This window comes from Copadichromis virginalis, linkage group LG5, assembly GCF_057382275.1.
Source record: "Copadichromis virginalis isolate Kocher_CV1m ecotype Utaka linkage group LG5, C_Virginalis_male_GT1.1, whole genome shotgun sequence".
NCBI lineage: Eukaryota > Metazoa > Chordata > Actinopteri > Cichliformes > Cichlidae > Copadichromis > Copadichromis virginalis.
This window is the reverse complement of record NC_140622.1, coordinates 8282360-8303240: the sequence shown is the minus strand read 5'-3', so window position 1 is coordinate 8303240 and position 20881 is coordinate 8282360. Positions and strand designations below refer to the sequence as shown.

Sequence of the window (20881 nt, the reverse complement as noted above, 5' to 3'; positions counted from 1 at the left end):
CCTTGGTAATCACTACGGGCAGGAAGAACCCCTCCCGCTCGGGAAACCTCGTGCTATAAAACGCATCTAACTATAAACGTCACAGGGTCGGCTAATTACCTGCCGTAAAGTACAAGAACTGTTATGCAATCAAAATATTCCGCTTAAAATAAAGTATTTTAGAATTAAACGCGCATCTACGTAAAAAATAAGTAGCAACTGTCAGTTAAGGGGACGCTAACACAAGTTGGGGGCCTACAGGCGTCTCCGGAAGACAGCTAATCCTAATTCAAGACAGGAGTGAATTGAAGAGGAGCTGTACAGGAATGTACTGATGTATTGTTGACGTTTGACAGCAACAGAAAGCTAAGTTGACAACCGTGTGAGCCCCTAGCCCCTGAGTATTTTAGCATTATTGTGAATATTACTTGTCTAATTGTGGGTCCTGTAACGCTTACAGGCTGGTGTCTACCGCCATCTGCTGGTAAGTGTGTCACAGGTACATTTTCGCCGTAATAATTTTCCAGGTTCTTCCTTCTTAAACGGGCTATTCCTTCCTTTTGTCACAACTTCCTATGGCAAACTCCAGATGTCCACTCTGTAGCACAATTTCTGTTAAAAGTTCAGTAACCCTAATAATAAAACGTCATGTCTTAAATACACTTTAATTTAAAATAATAAAAACTACGTAAACCAATATTAATACAAATGTTTTTCTCTCGATTTTTTTGGTTTCTGAAGAAAGAACATAGACAAGATGATAGATTGATAAAGACATGCATAAACCAATATTTCAATTTTGTATTATTCATATATGGTATTCACCAAACCATAACAACAGTCGGCTCAGGGTGTTTTATACTGTAAGGTTAAGATCCTACAATAGTATAGAAGCAACATAGAAAACCTCAACAATCAAATGGCCCTCTATGAGCAAGCACTTGGTGACAGTGGGAAGGAAAAAATCATTTTAACAGGAAGAAACCTCAATTAGAAACAGACTCAGGGAGGGGTGGGCATCTGCTGTGATTGGTTGGGAGTGATGAGAGGAAGACAGGAAAGAAGACACACTGTATAAGAGAACCAGAGATTGATAATAGCAGCAGGCCAAGACTATTGCAGCATAACTAAGGGAGGATTCGGTGTCACCTGATCCACCCCTAACTATATGCTTTAGCAAAAAGGAAAGTGTTAAGCCTAATCTTAAAAGTAGAGAGACTATCTAACTCATAAAGGCAAAATGGGAGCCTGGAAGCTGAAGCCTCTGCCTGTGAATTCACTTTCAAATAAGCCCATTGTGTCATTTTTGTTTAACATTCACAATAAAAGTCATAAGCTGGTCAAAAATGACTTCATGTTATTTTTTATAGGGGGTGGCTGCAGATCAGCCACTAATCAGAAGGTCAGTGGTTCGATCCCAGGCTGCCTCCTGGCTGCATGGCAAATATCCTTGGGCAAGATACTAACCCCATGTTTGCTGCTGGTGGTGGTCAGAGGGCCTGGTGGCACCAGTGTCCTCTGTCAGTGCACCCCAGGGCAGCTGTGGCTACAACATAGCTTGCCATCACCTGTGTGTGAATGACTGAATGTAGTGTAAAGCGCTTTGGGGTCCTTAGGGACTAAGTAAAGTGCTATACAAATGCAGGCCATTTACCATTTATAGTATAGTGTTACTGGAGGCTAAAGTAATGCCATTTAGACCAAGTATCTAGTTAGAGACCGTATTTATAAGATTTTTAGGACAGAGTACAAGGACCTCAGTTTAATCTAAATTTAGGGGCAGGAAATTAGAGGTCATCCAGGTCCTTATGTCTTTAAGACATTCCTGCTTTTAACTAATTAGTGTGTGTCATTTGGCTTCATGCATAGATAAAGTCGGGTATCATTTGCATAGCAGATGCCTTGCATTGAAGGAATCTTATTTTTTTTTGGTACCGGTAATGGTTTTATTTTGTTGTATTTATGTATTTATAATATTGTCGGACATAAACCAGTCTGTGGCGCAAAAAAGGTTGGAGACTGCTGGTCTAAGGCACAGATGTCAAACTCCAGTCCCCGAGGGCCGGTGTCCTGAAATTTTTACATGTGTCCCTGCCGCAACACCTGAATAAAATTAGTAGGTCATTAGCGAGACTCTATAGAAAGTCAATAGCATACAATCAAGTGTATAGAGTCTTGCTAATGACCTACTAATTTTATTCAGGTGTGTTGCGGCAGGGACATAAAGAAAAGTTTCAGGACACCGGCCCTCGGGGACTGGAGTTTGACACCTGTGGTCTAAGGGAGGCATGTATTATGTAAACAGAATTGGACCTAGTGCAGGATAATTTTTCTGTGTGAAGAAAACTCTTCATTTACATGAACAAATCAGAATTTTTTCGATCGATATGAGTCAAACCACTACAGTGCAGCACCTCAATAATGTGGAAAGCTGCACTGAGGTCTAAAAAGAGAAGCACATAGATGAGTCCACTGTCAGAGGCCATAAGAAGATCACTTATAACCTTCACTAATGCTGTTTCTGTGCTGTGAAGAACTGAAACTTTTTAAATAAACCATTCATCTGCAGATGATCAGTTAGCGGTTTTATACAAATTAGGGCTACATTAAGAAAAAATATACATATTATTGATCATTTTGAGAAAAAAGTCAAAAAAGTGTGGAGGTTACAGTTGCTTCAAGCCAAAACTGTCTGCTATACAATCTACAGAATGGTTTGTGTAGATGAGTTACTGAAACAATTTGATCAGTTGTCTTGTGACACAGCATACATCCTCTTTAGTGTATGAGGGTGTAACCATCGATATCCTTGCATCTCTCCACTGTCAGACATTTCATTTTGTACAAATCAGCTCTTCCACATCTGATCCGATGCAGCTTTCTGGAGCATCTTTCCAGTCCCCATACTGATTACAACACTATGTTTATGTGCTAAAAGAGAAATCATTTCCTTGTAACTAAAACTATTCTGAAATACAATCTTACTAATTCATCTATAGAAGGCATTTTTAGAGGGTACAGCAACCACACCAGTTTGCTTTGAAATAAGTATAATCTCCACATTTTTCTCAAAATGATCAATAATATATTTATTTCTCTTAATTTGGCCCTAATAGTCCACAGTAGTTTTACAACTACTCTTTCAAGAATTTTTGAGATAAAAGGAAGTTTGGAGATTGGCCTATAGCTGGGATAGTTGGATCAAGTGATGGATTTTTAAGAAATATTTTAAGGCTTATGGTGTTTACCTGTGAGTCACTAACCCAACAACAGATGTTTTTGTTTCTCCAGGACCTGCCAAAATGTCCCCAAAAGGCAGAAACATCCACCCTACAATAACTCTAAACAAACCTTCTGTCCACATGAAGTTAGAAGGAACTTTTAATCACTTAGCAGTGAAATAAATCACCTCCTCACTCTAATGCACACTATAGCTACTTGTCCTCATCTTAACCTAAAACTAACTTTACATGATTGATACATGTTTTTCACTGAGGTCTGTCCCAACAAAATGAATGAGTAATACAAGTACACACACACACCTATAAGTTGCTGCACTGGTATGTGGTTACGACTGTATTTCCCCAGTACGACCACACCTTTGTTAAAGCATGGCAATAAACCATTAACATGTAACATCCAGATACTGGATAGTAGGACGAATGTATAACAAGTTTTGGTGACATTTATTCATACACTATTACATTTATTTTTGTACATGTGAGATATTCATATAATATTAATTAATTAATAATTAGATATGTTAAGTTACAGCTAGATGAAGCTAAAATATTATACAAAGTAACTAAAATGAGCCTATCACCACCCCCATCAAGATAGCAAAATATGGAGCCAGTAAAACTTGATCTACTGCCCACACTTCATGTGTTCACAGAGTTTCCCAGAATTTGTACTTTCTTCATAATCTTCATCACAAACAGAATAAGAAATAAATGAGGACAGCAGGGTTAACAATAGTTCCCAAATAGCTTTAAAGTTCCCTAAAGGTCTAATTAAACAGCCTTCTGTGAATATTAGCTGAATTTAACAATCAGCCGTGATTGTCTGACCTTGTTCTGTTATTATGCTGTAGGATGTATCATAACATATTAGTCATAGTGTCAAGAAGGAGATGTGTCAATAGCTTCCTATCAGAAAACGTGTTAGGTAGTCAGAGCAGTTTCCAGGAATCCTTTTTTTTTTAATAGGGAGAGTTGATTGCCTGGAATAACTGTCGTGCAAAGTGTTTAAACAGGCATTGATGTTCTTTGCTGAAATAAAAATACATAGTACTGGATTGGGTTTATTGATTACTTATGTACTATGTTATAATGTAGATATAGAGGATTTATATTTTTAAAAGGTGCAAAATAATAAGCAGTTAAATATAAATCTGACTGAGATGCTTTGCCATAAACTTAAACAGACCGTTCATGCTTGCAAAATCTCAAATGTGGCTGAAACCAGTTCTGCAAAAAAGAGCATTGTGGACAACTGCCAGTTAATGCAAAAACTTGACTGGACTTCAAGACCGTCATTAGGTTTAGGAGGAATTTCTTTTTCCCATAGGATCAGGTAAGTTTGGATAACTTTTTCCCCTTAATAAATAAAATCATTTAAGAACTGTATTTTAACTTGGGTTATCTTTGTCTAATCTTAAAATGTATTTGATAATCTGGAGCATGTAAGTGTGACTAATATGCAAAAAAGGAAGGAGGTGAATATTTTTTTTACTGCATTGTATGTAAGCTAATAACAAAGAAGTTTGTGAAAACAGAACAACTTATTCGCATTTAAGTAGAAATGTGAAAACACCAGCTGGATGAAACATGTAATTATGGAAAATATTCAAAGTATTGTCATTTTAAAAAGATTTAAAGTTACAATGTCTAAAATATCACCACTAGATGTCAGCAGATTGCAGCTGAATTCTGTTTTACCACTTCCCAATTCAAGCGTACAATGATGTTTTTATGCTAGCTGTGTGCCCCCTGTGTGGGTGTTGAGCAAAGCAACCAATATGGCAAGTATACCTTAGTCCTAGCTACAGTAGCCACTGTAGAACAAAAAGCTCTGGCAGCCATTCATCTGTAGCGAGTGTAGGCTGTCAGGAAGCTCACGTCATGTGTCAATATGTGTCCGTGTTTGTTTACTCTGGAGGAGGCTGTAAAACTTTGTGAAAGAGTCTGACTGGAGATGGTCCGTGAAGCTTGCTGCTGGGGAGCGCTGCTGTTAGCTGCTGTTAGTGACGCCTTCTTTTAAATGGATATAATCTTGTTGTTTTAAATAACTTTTAACTGCTGTGCTCATAAGGAAGCAATAAATAATTTTATTAGGTTATTTAAAAACATTGTACATTGATTATGTTGTACAATGTTGACACACTGATTAGGGTGTAATTACATCTTAAAAATACATAGGAGCAGGCGCCAGTTTGTGTAAGCCGCCATGTTGACTCATCATCTTGAATACAGTGGCCAAGATAGACATTGCAGTTCCACCTAATCACATTTTATGTATGTGGCTAGATTGTTGTGGTTTAAAGATCACAGATGGCTCTTTCAAACTACACACAGCCATTTAATAGATTCAACAAAGTGCTGGAAACACTCCCCAGAGATTTTGAGCCATAATGATCTCATAGCATCACACAGTTGCTGCACATCCATGATGCAACGCTCTTATTTCCCCACATCGCAGGGGTGCAGTTTTGGATTAAAATCTGGTGACAGTGGAGGCATTTGAGTACAGCAAATTCATTGTTATGTATAAGAAACCAGTGTCAGATGAGCTGAGCTTTGTACCATGTCAGAAGATGGGTACACTGTGATCATAAAGGGACAGAAGTGGCCAGCAACAATACTCAGCTAGGCTGTGGCATTTAAATGATGTTTAGTTGGTACTAAAGAGCCCAAAGTGTGCCAAGAAAACGTCCTCCACACCATTAGATCACCAGTGTACTGAACTGTTGATAGAAAGCAGGTGAAGTCATGCATTTATGTTGCTTACACCAAATTCTGACCCTACCAAGTTCAGAATGTTAGAGCAAACACTGAGACTCATCAGACAAGACAGCGTATTTCCATTATCCATCTATTATCCAGTTTCAGTGAGCCTGTATGGACTTCTTAGCTGACATGAGTGGCACGCGGTGTAGTCTTCTGCTGCTGTAGATCATCTGCTTCAAGGTTTGACCAGAGATGCTCTTCTGCATACCTTGGTTGTAACGAGCGGTTGTATGAGTCACTGTTGTCTTCCTATCAGCTCCAAACTGTCTAGTCATTCTCCTGTGACATCAACAGCAGCTTTCTGAGCATTTTGCCCAGATGACTGCTGCTCACTAAATATCTTCTTCAAACCCTGGAGATGGTGGTGTTGGAAAATCCGAGTAGGTCAGCAGTTTCTGAAATACTCAAACCAGCCCGTCTGGTCACCAACAACCACGCCATATTCAAAGTCACTTAAATAGCCTTTCTTGCCCATTCTTGATGGGCAAGAAAGGCCCACCCTGCCCGCCTACGTCACGTCGCTGAATCAGCTGCGCTGCACCACAGAAGCGTAATTTACGCACATAATTTTCAGGTGAGTTTTCGCTGGAAGAGTTTACCTGGCCGCAGGTGCAGGAGTGGATTTCTCAACTCTTACGTGACGTGTTTTCAGCAGATGAAAACACGCAGGAACGTTTCCAAATGGCCTAATTTCTTTGACAAGTCGCAACAGGACGAGCTGACTGGTCTCTGGCTGCGCGCGCGCGTTTTGACATTGTGTTGCTCCACCTCCGCCTACAACAGCTGAAGTCGCAGTTGAATCGCACGGAGGAAGCGCACAGCAGTCAGGGAGGAGAGAGAGACAGCGCGACAGCTGACGATGGCGGAGAATAAGATGGGCCCGAACCTCCAGGCTGGAGCCGGAATCTTCGCGAAACGGGTCCAGAAGTCCTTGAATCGAGCCCAGGAGAAGGTGAGCCAGAGGAGATCCACTTTTTAAAAAAGTTTCACTGAGCCCACGCAACTTCTTGACAGTGCCCGAAAGTCACTGCCACGGCTCTGTTAAACTATGAGACGGACATATTGAGCTTGTTTTATTAAGCTGCTCGGTGTTGAGGGCTGGAAAAGCCAGTATGAGAGAGGGAGAGAGACCTTGGCATCATGTTCCCACGATGACAGGCTTCTGAAATCGTGTTTCGCTTCTAAGCAGGGTGATTGGTTGAAAAAAATCCCCCACTGATTTCACTTTTGTAATCAGTGTGTGTGTGTGTGAGAGAGAACTGCTCGACTTCATCACTGCCGTCTTTTCAGCTGTGTTTCGTTGCATGGTTTGTAAGGGCATCAATCAATCTGGACGCGTTTACGCACTGTGATCCTGACCACAAGACAGCATTCAAAGCAGTCTGCACACTGTGCTGTACCAGACTGAGCCACTTACTCCAGTTCATGCGTGTGGGTTCACCGTTAACCTCACTAAACTGGCCCCTTTTTTTAACCACTAATAAAACGGTAGCTTAGATTTCCCCCGTCTGAGCAACATGCTGTTGTTCACTGCTATGCAGCTGTGTGCGGACACAGAAATGCTGCTACTTCCTGACTGTGCACTTCCTCTCACTAGCTGTGTCTTTCTCGGTTTGTGGTCAACAAACTTGAATTCACCACTCCACCTAAAAGCAGCAGCTACAAAGGCTTGCTTTTTCGGTACAGTGAAGACTAAAGGGCTGTTTTGGGGCTACTCTGTGATTTCTGTGGTGGTAAATTAAAGAATGGGCATGATGATGAGAGCTTTTATATGCAGATTTCAAGTCAAAGGTTTCAAACAGCTGCACTCGTTGGGCTGTGAAGGGCTCAGAAAAAGTTAGCCACATGTGTCTGGTTAAGTTTTGGGACGGGTGTAAATGGTGCTCTATGTAGAGTGTTAGTCTGGTTAGGTCAGTATATCCACACTGTCAGATAGATCCACTTTACATTACACAGGTTTATTTTGTTATGTTGAAAGTGTGTGTATCACTGCATGTCGTAGTCACAAACCTTTAAAGAATCAACAGTCATCTGTATTTTCTGTGTTTGCAAAACCTATTTTTAAGTTGTTTTTTTTTTTCAATTTGAGCCTCAAAAATTCATCATTCAGTGATTCAGCAGCCAGATGCTGGAGGCAGAGTTTAATATATAGTTTTAAAAAATATGTAATTTGGTCATAGATTGTATTTTAAAGGTGGTGACAAAGTGGTGTAAACTTTCTAATGGCTGTCAGGGGGCAACATGGCTGGTTGCAGATCAGACATGTTGAACATATCCTACATGTCTGTGACCTCAGTAAACGTCTGGACACAGATGCTGGTTTCAAGTCTTAGTGAAAAAAGCATGATGTTAATCTTGTAAATTACGGTCTTTCTTAGGTTCAGAACAGATGACAATGCAGGGTGTGATTTAGGGTGGGCCTACCATGTGATTAGCAAGGTGCTGCAGTATGAGCATTCAGGATCCTTTGGTTTCTTAGCTCATCTTGTCTCGTTTCAAAACATCAAGTTGGCGGCAGCCAAAATGCCAATCTTGAACTTTCAGAATGAAAGTCTGTAAACCACTGGTGATGTGATGGGAGCCGTTTTTTGTTTACAGTCTATGCACTAAACAGACCATTTGAATGTGAGGGAATGTCGGAGCTCTCCTGTTGTGGGCGCCCTTGAAGCAGAGCTACTAAATAACTAGAGGACCAAGCTGAAATGTTTTTTTTACTACATGTTGGACTGCCTACGCATCATTGTGGACCTAATATACAGTATCTGCAAAAACATCATGTGAAGGAAAACTCAATGAATTAGGTTTAATGTTATTGCATTTATATAGTGTAAAAAAAAAAAAGGTGTTACAAATGGTGGAGCTGAACTACACAACACAAACAATCACCAATAAAGTAACTCAACAGTTCTGTGGGAGATTCAGGTGTGTTATACCTGCTAAATATTGGTAAAATTAGGTGAGGTCTGATGAACTTACTACTTGCAGTTCCTAATTTTTCTATTTGCTTTCTTCAAATTCCAACTTTAGGCGATATTATTTAGTTGCACTTGCATGTACTCTACAACACCTGTAGGCAGGCTTTGTGCTCATACAGATTAAAGTTAAACTATATCAATCTGTAGAAACCTCTCGTGGCATATTGTTAAAATTTACTCAATCTGATTTTTTTTTTTTAATGCTTTCAGGTCCTTCAGAAACTGGGCAAAACTATGGAAACCAAAGATGAGCAGTTTGAGCTCTGTTCCCAGAACCTCAACAAACAGCAGGTACTCCAACAGCGTAACCACAGTTTCTAAATGGTAGTCTTCTGCTTTCTGCTCTACAACCTTGATAAAACCCCTTTAACATCTTTAATCTCGAAGCTCATTTGTTTCCTTTTACCAAAATTCTTCACATAATTGCAACAGGGCCAAAAAGTGTTTTGTGTCTTTTTTTCCCTGCACTGACGTGCCAACTCACAAGTTCAGGCAATCATCCTGGCCTTGAAAACAGGAAATGCAAGACAGAGCTCCTGCCTATTTTCTTATCTGTTCTGTGTAAATACGACTTACTATGTCTCCCCTAGAGATCTGTGTGCAGCATTACCCTAAATTGTGAAAGAGCTGTCATTTAAGAAAGGTTTTTACAGGCTGACGAACTGAAAGCCTCAGACTGGCCTTTCTGAACAGCTCTAAATGTAGACTATTTAAAATTTAGAAAAGAGGAAGCAAAACCACTTTCATTTTAAAAGTAACAAAATGCCTTCATTTATTGTTGCGTACTGGTGATCTGTATTCCATGTTACTGTATTAATACTGTAATCGCTGCCACTGTTGGGCTTCTGTTGCTCAGGTTTTAAGTTCACCGAGTGGCAAACAACTACACTACATACTGCAGGGAAGTTGCCGAAGAGCAACAGGAAGGAAGTCTACCCACTGACACTCCATGCTGCTTTCACTTCACAAAAACCACATAAGATATTGTGATTGTTATTTAATTTAAGCTCCAAGTTGTGGTGAGACTGCAAGGAGCTGCGATGTCAAGCAAACTGATGCAGAGAGAGTTTCACAGCAAACTAACAGCCTGCAGTCCAGCTGAAGCACACTGATGTCAAGGAAATGATGCAGCACAATTTTCTTATATTGTCCAACTGTTACTGGGCGTCACTGAATTGAACTTTTCTCCTTTCTTCCTGCACGCAGATCGACGGAAGCAGGTTGTTTAAAGATGTCAAAGCCTACTATGCAGCAGTGAAAGGTGGGTTTGCAAAGCATGGATTGAATCCCCAGTCTTACTGAGGGGAGAAGTTGAAAACTAGGGAAGTGAAAGTCTTCTATTTTTTTGTGGGAGACTTTTGCAATCCTGTCTGCGCTACCAAGTTGTAAAGATCCCTGATCCCGCCTTAAAAAAAAATAGCAGACGCAGCATCGCATATGTGAGTCATGTATGAGAAACCGTTGTTTTTCATGTTGTCAGCTTTTGCGCCTGCATTGTGAGCTCCAGTCAGGAAACTAGTGTTGTTTTGGCCTTTGTAATGTGGGTGCAGCAGCAGCACCAGAAACATTAAAAACAATACCACCGTGGTGCTGTTTGTGCTGCCAGAAGGTAGATGGGCTCATTCCCATGGAGTCATGACTACATTTTAAATTTTTTTTTTTTTTCTTCCTTTTTACAGGCATGCATGAGACATCTAAGCGGCTATCCCAGACGCTGAGCGACATCTATGAATCGGACTGGGATGGAGTGAAAGATCTCGCTGTTATAACAGAAGTAGGATTATGATGCAGCCACTGTTTTATTTGGGAAGTCCCACTTTGGTTGTGTGTGTGTCCCCCCCCCCCCCCCCCCCCCCCCTTGTGGCATGGTAGCTAAATGCCACAAGCACAGATTGGGATCTGACTGTTTGAACACTTATCAGTCACAAGTTAGGCCAGCCCTTCTTTGTCGTCAATCTACTAACTCTAATTTACAATTTGGGCATTATTTGTCTTCGCCATGACTACAAATGAGCAAATGGGGCAATAAACTGATACGAAAATTGTTTACTGAGGGCATGGATTAATTGAGAAGAAGGCTAATTTTTCCATAGATTTCTGTACAACCAGACTATAAAGGATTTGCCCCCTGCTGGCCATTATTAAGAATGCTAGTGGCAGAGGTTTCTTCCTGTTAAAAGGGAGTTTTTCCTTCCCACTGTCGCTAAGAGCTTACTGACAGGGGGTCATCTGATAGATAGTTTTCTGTGCATTATTGCGGAGTCTTTAGCTTGCAGTTTAAAGCACCTTGAGGTGATTGTTGATTTAGGTGATGTTGACTGTGATTTGGCGATTCATAAATAGAATAGAATTGAACTGAATCCTACTGATACAGTTTTTACTTAGGACTACTGTGGATCATGTCATCAATATGTTTCACTGGCTGGAATCACACACTTCTTTAAAATATTAGTGACCTTCATGCAACATGTACTAACAAATACCCACATTTAAATGCAAGTTCACTCTCTGGTGTGAGGTCCAGAAACTCATGAGGAGAGTTTGGATATTATTTTTCTGTCTTGAGCTGCTTAATTCCAAAGTCCTTCTAGATGCAGTTCTCTCCAGCTGCTCAATGCAAAGAGTTGACACGGAGTCTCTGGCTAAAACAAACAGTCTGAAATTCAATAATTATGTTTACCTACATCGTTGCTACAGTGAGCAGGTATATCTGCCACTGCACAGCTGAACTCAACTGTGCTGTGATGTAGTTGTGAAGAAATTCGCCTTACAAATGAAATATCCCTGGTTCTGGGAGGAGAAAGGAACGGGTCACAAGCTAGAGTACTGCTAGTGCTGGTCCCAATCCCAGATAAATGGGAGTGTGAGTAAGGACGGGTATCCAGTGTAAAATTTCTGCCAAATCAAACATGTGGTTCTGTTTGGTGTGGTGACCTCATGGGAAATAAAGGAGCAGCTAAAAGTACCGTCATCTAGAGTCAAAGAGTCAAGCAAGTTATACCCATTGAATACAGATATTATATTATATTATAGTATTTCTGCTAAATATAATAATTCTCCTAAATTCCTGTATTTCTGAGAAGTTATCATGTTTGTGCTAAGTTACAATATTTCTGCTAAGTTTTGCTATGTTATAGTGTTTCTGCCAAGTATTATGTTTCTTCTAAGTTATTGCAGTTCTGCTAAGTAATTACATCTTTGCTAAGTTGTTATGCTTCTGCAAAGTTATTACAGTTTTCACAACTTTTCAGCTTTTTCAGCTAGTTTCAGCAGACAGCTTCAGCCGTACAGCTTCACACAGCATTTTTGCAGGAAATGCAAATTTTATAGTTGTCTTAAATATTTATATGAGACATTCAAAATTAGACTAATGCTAGTTAAGCAGCAATATGTCAAACACAGACCATGGAATGTCAATAAAAATATCTTTGTAAGGATGAAATAACAATGGATGGAGAGCATTGGGCGAGTACTGGGTTAAATTACACACCAAAGCCTGGAATGTCCACTGTTGACTAACTGTCAACTATAAAGCGAGGGCCTTGTCACTAATTATTTTGTGGATGGGATGGTTTCCATTAGTAAGTCAGCTCTCACATTGGACAAACTGTGACTGAAGCTTTCCATAATGTGCAACACTGTTTGTATGCTTGCCTATATTTGTGGCTTAGTGCAATGGGAACAAGAGTTTTTAACTCTAATGTGGCACCATCTGTTTTTCTTAGAGTGAAGACTTGCTGTGGAACGACTACGAAGAGAAGATAAATGACCAGCTTGTCCGCACCATGGAGAACTATACAAGCCAGTTTCCTGAAGTCAAGGTAAGCCGACGCTCAAATGAGTCCTGCAGAACTGCAAGGCGATGCTAAAACAGCTACTTTGGTCTCTCAGGTGCTAAGAGGTCTTTGAATTTCTGTGTTCACTTTGAAAAACTGTTTTTTCAGGAACGAGTTGCCAAGCGTGGACGAAAACTGGTGGACTATGACTCAGCACGACACCACCTGGAGGCGCTGCAGGGTGCAAAGAAAAAGGATGAAGCTAAAATAGCCAAGGTAACATTACTGTTAAAGCCTGCGCAGCACAGACGTGCAGTGTGCCGCTGACAAAGACGTCTGATCTCGACTGTATTTTCTTCTTTTAAATCCTCCTTAACAGGCAGAAGAGGAATTCAACAAAGCTCAGAATGTCTTTGAAGAAATAAATAACGAGCTGCGCGAGGAGCTGCCTGTTCTCCATCAGAGGTATGCTTCAGCAGCAAGTAGACACAGAACTAGCTCAGTGGAATCTCAGTGGGAATCTGGATCATGAGTGGATAAATAAAAGTAGAATATGGATGTAGGTTTTTAAGACTTGCATATTTCGACCATTCTTATATGAAATCACCTTTCAGATTAAATTTATACAGATTTGTATTATTTTGGGAGCTTTTGTGTTTGTATTGGATACAAAGTTGAGATGACAGGGTATACACTATATTGACAAGTCCCGGGTCACCTTCACGTTACACCTACAGGAGCTGCTCGGCCGTGGAAACCCATGCCATGAAACTCCCAGTGTGGAGTTTCTGTGCTGATGTTAATACTTCATGTGGTTTGCCACTTGGTGGCTGAGTTGCGGTGACTCCTAAAGGCTTGCACACTGCAATAACACTACTTGATTGTGGAATATTTAAGAGGGAAGACATTCCACAAATGGACTTTTTGCAGTGGTAGCACCCTATTACGGTACCACACTGGCATTCAGTTAACCTTTTAGAACAATCCATTATTTCACATGTTTATAAAGGGTAGACTGCATAGTTAGGTGCTTGATTTTATACACATGTAGCAAAGAGACTAAGAACAGCTGAATTAAAAGAGAAAGATGTGAACCAATATTTACGTGGCTTATATGTTTAAAGGTACGTCAGCCAGTATAACTGAACCTAAGAAAAGTGTCATGTGGACAAACTGAAAGTTCAACTTTGTCTTTTTGTCTGTGCAGTCGGATAGGTTGCTATGTGACGGTCTTCGAAAACATTTCCAACCTGAGGGATGTTTTCTATAAAGAAATGAGCGGGGTAAGATGTCACACATCGCCTTCAACTTCCTCACTCTCTCACCGGCAATGTGAATTGAAGGTGGACGGTGTGCTTGTGTTTACAGTTGAACCGTGAGCTGTACAATGTGATGAAGAAACTGGAGACTCAACACTCGGGCAAAGCTTTCATCATCAAGGGCCTGAACAGGTAGGGTGTTCTGCTGCACATGTTGCATCATTTGTGGCAGCTGTGTGCGCATTAAGAAATGTCTTGTCTTGAAACGCATACAAACTCTGTCTCTCAGGCTTAAAATAGTCTCCCGTGAAACCAAAATAATAACTGAAAGATGCTAAAATGGTTCTTACAGCTGAGAGGAGATGAAAACAATGGGAGATAATGTGGGTTTGCGTGCACAGTAGAGACCTCCATTGCTCTCATTGTGTTGCCCAAATGTGGACACTTGTTTTTAGAGTTGTTTGTTTCTGTGTCGGAAGCGATAAGATGGCCACATAGGCGAGTGGAAGGTGTTGCATACATAGCCTTGCAAAAGTTTTATCTTTGAAATAAATGACACAGACATGCAAGGGTTTAGCACAAAAGTGTTTGTATTCGTATAAGAACGCTCAGTTCTTCATGAAACCAAATTAAATGAAATACTCTAACCACTTTTTTTTTTTTTTTTTGGTCTCTGACCACAATTTTTTCTAACTTGCATCCTGTACTGATGCTTCTGGGAGATTGTTCTTCGTGTTTTTCGTAAACCAGGTTGCGATTTTTGCCCATACTGGATCTTTAAATGGGCTGTAACTCAACAAAATCTGAAACTAGCATCCACTTTCAGTGCTTCCTATCTTGTAGACTGAGGGTTGGGGAACTCCAGGCCTCAAGGGCCGGTGTCCTGCAGGTTTTAGATGTATCCAACACAGCTGATTTAAATGGCTAAATTACTTCCTCGACTTGTCTTGAAGTTCTCCAGAGGCCTGGTAATGAACTAATCATTTGATTCAGATGTGTTGACCCAGGGTCTAAAACCTGCAGGACACCGGCCCTTGAAGCCTGCAGTTCCCCACCCCTGTTGTAGACAATGAAACTTTGTAGAGGGGGATGATGTGGATCCATTTTAGCTCTTCATTAAGCCGGAAGGCCTTGCTTTTTCAGTGTGAAAACTACCATCATTTAAATTAAAGACAAATTAAATTCAAAGCATTTTGAGAATCTCAAAAATCCTAAAAGTGTCCTAAAGTATTTCTCCAGTGTGTCAACCACAGGCTTCAGAATATATAGTACTGCTTTGGTTTATTAATTATTTTTGTATGGGGGGAAAAAACAACAAATTTGCACCTTCGATTAAACCATTTAAAGCTTTTTGGTGAGGCATGTTAGGTATTACGAGTAAAAATCTTTCACTATGAAACACAGAGGAGTCTAAGATATGTTATGCAATAATATTTGGCCCATGCGTTCACTTTTCTTTGATGCACTTTTGGCTATTTCTCACAGTGCTGCTGACACATCTTAGCCACAGCTCATTCTCATTAGGGCTAAATGTCAGGTATACTATAGGCCCAGATGTGTCTGCTTGATGCTGTGCAGTATTAGTTGAATTGGATCAAATTATAAAGGTGTTCTGAGGCAAAGAGTGTTCAAGAACTCTGTTGCAGTTGCAGGTCATTGCTCCTTTAACAGGAAAATAACCTAAAACAGAACTCTACAAGTACTGAGGTTGGCTAAAACACTGTAGGACTGTTGTCTGTTGATTTTTGCCTGCATTCCTCACCGAATTCAGTGCAACTTTGGGTAGAAATGTAACTTGTAGATGGGAGGAAGCCACACTTGGCAAATGACGTGGAGTTTGCTTCAGCGTCAAGAATAGCAAACTGATACTTGACTGCAACAAAGTCCACTGATTTCACAGAAAATTCTAGATCTTTAAATTTAAAGGGTTCTGCTACTTTTGGACACTTATTCTTTTCTTTCCTGTATGCTGGGGTGTTAATGATAACTCTGTCACAAATAATGTGCTTTTGTTCTTTAAATAGCACAAGCAGCAAGTCAAAGAAGAGAAAGTCCCTGGTTATATCCAATCCCATACCCTGCAACACCGCTTTCCCAGCTGACCACGTCTCCGTGCATTCCCAAAACGGCAAAGGTGCTGCACCCTCTTCCCCTGTCCCAAAGACTCAAAACATCGCTGAAGAAAGCATCCCAGCAGAAGAGAGCAGCATCCCTTCGAAAAGTGTTAGCTCATCAGATTCCGATCTCAGCTCGAGTGGCACCGGCTCACCGAAGAGGCAGTCGCTATGTGACAATGACAACAGCGACACAAGCAGTCAAAATCCAGAGGCAGCAGTTGCGTCGGAGCCCGCTGAAAGCCAGTCAGAAGACAGCAAGGAGGGAGAACCAAAGTCAGAGGCAGCAGCAAGCCAGGAGATCACTGATCCCTCGGATTCTGCTGGTGGCGATGCCCCACATAAGGATGCTGAGAGCGATCCAACATCAGAGGAGGCCAATACCAAACCGGCACCAGTTCCAGCCCCTCGTGTATCCTTCCGCTCCAATGAAAGCCCCCTCTTACCTGCTAAGGAGCAGGAGGATTTGGACGAAGGGTTAGAGTCAGGAGATGACTCGGGTTCCCCCAGTCCACCAGGCTTCCTCTATAAGGTACACGCTTAATCTTAAAGCAGCTACAGCTGACATTTCTATAACAGTAAAGTCCCCCTAAAATAACCTGGAGAGTCTTAATAATTTGCGTGAGCTAAGCCTTTAAACGTCACAGCCGTGTGGTAATGTGGAATAAAACAGCTTTGTTTTACACCAGGGGGTGGCACTAGAGAGTCACGCAGCATCTGAAGAAGGCCTGCTCCAGTTTGAAGAGGGCGATGTCATCATGGTTCTTGCTGACACTCAACAGGTGTGTTTGTGTAGTGTGTACTTGTAAACCATATCTTACTTCCCATTGCACTCTAGAGATTACACACATCCTGTACATTCTGGACCTGGACATGTCATTTAGGCCACTGTGTTTGTTTCTGGCCTTTCTGTGTAGGTACTTGCTAACGTGCATTTTATCACATGCCTGCGTATTTCAACCCACCAGCAAATCAAAACAGTCCAGTCGTTTGCAGGGAGGTGATAGTTTGTACATAGTTTGCTGTGCTGATCAACTTGGAATAGTCGTCAGAATCTATAATCAAACCAAAATTCACTGCAGTTTACACTACACTGTAGTTTGATGTAGTAGACTATGTTCAGCATTCTGAATATCCACAGCAGAGTGTCTGAAATGGCACCTGACGTGTTATGGATGTACATCAAATGACAACACAGCAAAATTTCACTTCTGTTGTTCTACTTATTGCATGTTTTTGAACTTTTGCATCATTTTGCGCCTCTGATAACACAAGGTACCAAATTCTTCAGTAGTGAGGATGACCCTAAACCTAACTTCACTTTTTTGCAGTAAATGGTTAGCATAAACAATACTGTGAATGTGCACTAAAATGACAAGGTGATATTTTAACATTTACTACACTAAACAAGCCCACAACAAAAAAAATCTGCTTTTAGCCATTTATAGTTAGCATCATCATGGATGCTAAATTTATTTGTTTCTATTACAAAGCCAGTTGTTGCCACTATTGAGGGCAAGGCATGTGAATGTACTTGTACACTAAAATGACAAGGTGTTGGAAGCATGGGATTGGAGAGAGCTTTAACTTTTTGTCACAGCCGTAACAAAAATTGGATTGAGCAGCTGTAAGATGAAGAGGCCTTAATGGTCTGATCCCTGGTTGCCAAATCTGGTCAAAGAGACATGAAACTTCACCTCTCTGGTGGGAAAAGGGCACAAACTAGTGTGAAAGGTTCTGCTTCCCCTATGGAGCTGCTCTGAGTGAGAGGCCATGTACAGTACAGGGGTGGGGATACTGCTCTTCCAGTTTGGTACTTTTTTGTACGTTCTGTTTACATTCCTGCTTTCACCTATGGCTGCGAGTAGTGACTGAAAGAAAACTAGAAAAAGTTGCATTTCCTGCGAAAATGCAGTGTGAATGCCATGTAGTGGAATCTGCTGAAAACAGCTGAAGAAGTAAAACTGTGCTGAAATCCAGTGAAGAAGCAGACATGTTTGCTGAAAAGAGGTGAAAAGCCAAAAATTCTGCTGAAAAGGGGGTGAAGAAGCTGAAATTTGTACTGAAAAGAGGTGAAAAAGTTGAACTGTCAGCTGAAAAGAAATGTTGCCATGAGCAGGGTTTGAATCCAGACCTTGTGGTCTCAAGGCGGCTACTCATCTCACTGAGCCAAACTAGTTCTCAGGTAACTGAAAGAGGTGGAAAAGCTGAAAATTCTGCTGAAAAGAGGTGAAGAAGCTGAAATTTGTGTTGAAAAGAGTTTAAAAAGCTAAAGTGTTAACTGAAAAAAAAAAATGTTGCCATAAGCGGGATTTGAACCCTGGCCTCCCGCTCTGAGAACGGCTGTTCATCTCACTGAGCACAGCTCACCCCGGCAAGCAAAATCAGTGACAACACTGATAATGTGGTCCATTCATTTCAATGGGACACAAAAATTGCATAAAAAATTTAGTATTTCAAAAAGTATAGAAGTTCTGAGCACCAAAAGTCATAGCTGGCATTAGCAGAAATAGCAGATTTTTTTATTTAAAGATTTGAATGGTGAAAATTGCACAAAAACTGTGGAAGTAGTTCCATGGCGAAGAAGCATGGAGCAGCTAGAATAAAGTATAAAGAATGCCTTGTTGTTGTTGTCACACAACAAGTAAGACACGTGGCAGAAATGAGCTGTGTCTGAATGATGTCTGGGCTCACCCAGACCTCTTTTATTAAGGAGCTGCTCAGACTAGTGTTACTGATTCCCAGGCATTAAAAGGAGCTAGTCGAGGTGGTTGGGTCATCTGACAGCGATGCATCCTGTGCACCTCCTAGATGAGGCGTTTCAGATATGTCCACCCAGGATGTACCGGAAAGATTGCCTTGGGATCAAGGAACATCTGGGAATGTCTGCTTATGCTACCCCATGACCCAGACCCGGATGGGAGAAAATGCATGAATGGAGTCTGTAATCAGATGCTGTGAGAAAAAGCTTACTTACAATGATTAAGAACAACAACAACAAAACAATGTACACAGGAGACACACAGGCCTGTTTTCCAGAAAAAACAGAATTAATTCATATTAAGAGCTGCTCTGATCAGGATGCTGAATGCCATTATTATTTAAATGAGTCCCGAAAAAAAGATGGAAATGCACATTTGGCTTCCCATAGTGACAACTGTTAACCTTCTAAGTTGTTCATAATTTTATATTATCTTTCAACTTCCATGTCGAGGTTATCTAGCATCTTTTCACACTCCTTTTCTGGTCACGGCTGAGTTTGAGTTTACTTTCACGGACTGGTCTCCCAGTCACTGTGTACACAGTGTGGAAATGAATTCAGAAGCACCATTTCACCCTGTTAGTAAATCTTACTGTCATGTCCCGAGTATCTAATCAGAGGGTGGATTTGTTTCCCTGAGTCCTCACATGTGTTTACTGTGTCTTGCAGGAGGAAGGTGTGGTGAGGGGGGTCAGGGAGCAGAGCTGGAACGAGCACCAGGATGCAGAAAATCACTCCGGGATCTTCTCAGAAAAACTTATCCGACCCATTAAAGAAGAGTGAGGCAATAGTCACTGCTCGGTCTGTAATCTGTTTCTTCTTCCATCAGGCACTTCTGGTGACTCACACACACACACACACACACACACACACACACACACACACACACACACACACACACACACACACACACACACTGAGAGGGAGTGAACCCATATGTTATGGGTGCAGAAGCTGTCCAAACAAATGAGCACAATTCCCACGTGGTTTCCCTCATGCTATGATGTTGCAACTTGTGGAACAAAAGCGAACGAGCCGAAGAACATTTTGTAAAAGACATTTGGAAATCTTAAGGCATTTTGCTCTATGAGACACTGTGAAAAAAAAAATGTTTTTAAGCCCATGTTATTATCCTGTGTAATGTTTCCTAATAAAGTTGTAAGAAAAAAAAAGTTGTTGTTCTGATGTAAGATTTTAACAAAGTAGGTTTCATTTGCTGTATGTTTTTAAATAAAGCATAATGTCGCTGCAGGGCCGCTGATAAACAGCCTGAGCCCGAGAAAGGGCTGCAGTGATTCACTCGAAAGGAATGTGAAAATATTGTCAGGACTTGAAACTCGAGACACATTGACTGATCGACTGTGAGAGCTTTTTGGAAGTGGGATCTGTCAAATATAAAAACAAACAAAAAGCTGGGGCAGACTACCCTCAGCCTGGCAGCTCTGTCGTTTGAATGAGAAAGTCTATCACCAGACGAGGCAGCTCTGTGTGACGACACAGCCTGATGTGATTTGTTGGTCACATAAGGTTTTGAGACATTAAAGTAGAAATGTAATTTGCTGGGGCTTCCCCTGTGCAACATTGCAAGTTGGAACTCCCAGTTTCCAAAACAAACATGAGTTCCTATCACACTTTTAGTTTGAAAAACGAAGAAATAAAGAGAAATTTACACCCCTGGATTATTGTTCATTTTGAATTATGTGCAGGGTGTTGGTGTCATTACATATTTAGTTCTCTATATTGTAACTCTAAGTGTGAACATAGGTGATGGGGCTACTGCACTTTCCCAAACTCCCACCCTGGCTGGTGTTCTGTGGTGATGGAACATCGCTCATCAGTGACAAGGTAGGTCTGTGCCAAAGCGTAGTCTGCTTTACCCTCCATTTTTAATCTAATTGGGACCGCTGTCTACAAAATGAGCCCCACATTCTAGCCAGTAAACCTTGAAACTAGCCACAAGACCGATAACTCGCCAAGAACATGTGAGAGGTTGTGACTTCTTGCAACCT

At 41.0% G+C, this 20881-nt stretch overlaps 1 protein-coding gene across 2 annotated transcripts; it reads left to right on the top strand.

The window, feature by feature from the left end:
* Positions 1–107: 107 nt before the first annotated feature.
* bin2b (bridging integrator 2b) lies at positions 108–20544 on the top strand. Of its 2 annotated transcripts, none has more exons than XM_085455720.1 (12): positions 108–463; positions 9173–9253; positions 10169–10223; positions 10642–10736; positions 12688–12783; positions 12907–13014; positions 13118–13203; positions 13946–14021; positions 14107–14189; positions 16022–16643; positions 16801–16893; positions 19542–20544. In XM_085455720.1, the coding sequence occupies exons 2-12, from the start codon at positions 9197–9199 to the stop codon at positions 19653–19655; spliced, it is 1485 nt and encodes a 494-aa protein (XP_085311846.1). In that variant the 5' UTR covers positions 108–463; positions 9173–9196; the 3' UTR covers positions 19656–20544. The 2 variants fall into 2 exon arrangements, with proteins under 2 accessions (XP_085311846.1, XP_085311845.1); XM_085455719.1 differs by lacking the exon at positions 108–463 and adding an exon at positions 6769–6939.
* The last annotated feature ends 337 nt before the right edge of the window (positions 20545–20881 follow it).

Excerpts from the sequence above, each read along its gene's own strand:
- bin2b (XM_085455719.1), top strand. The coding sequence starts at position 6,847 with ATGGCGGAGAATAAGATGGGCCCGAACCTCCAGGCTGGAGCCGGAATC. Across the intron at positions 6,940-9,172 it reads TGAATCGAGCCCAGGAGAAG|GTCCTTCAGAAACTGGGCAA; the intron begins GTGAGCCAGAGG and ends TAATGCTTTCAG. Across the intron at positions 16,894-19,541 it reads TTCTTGCTGACACTCAACAG|GAGGAAGGTGTGGTGAGGGG; the intron begins GTGTGTTTGTGT and ends TGTGTCTTGCAG.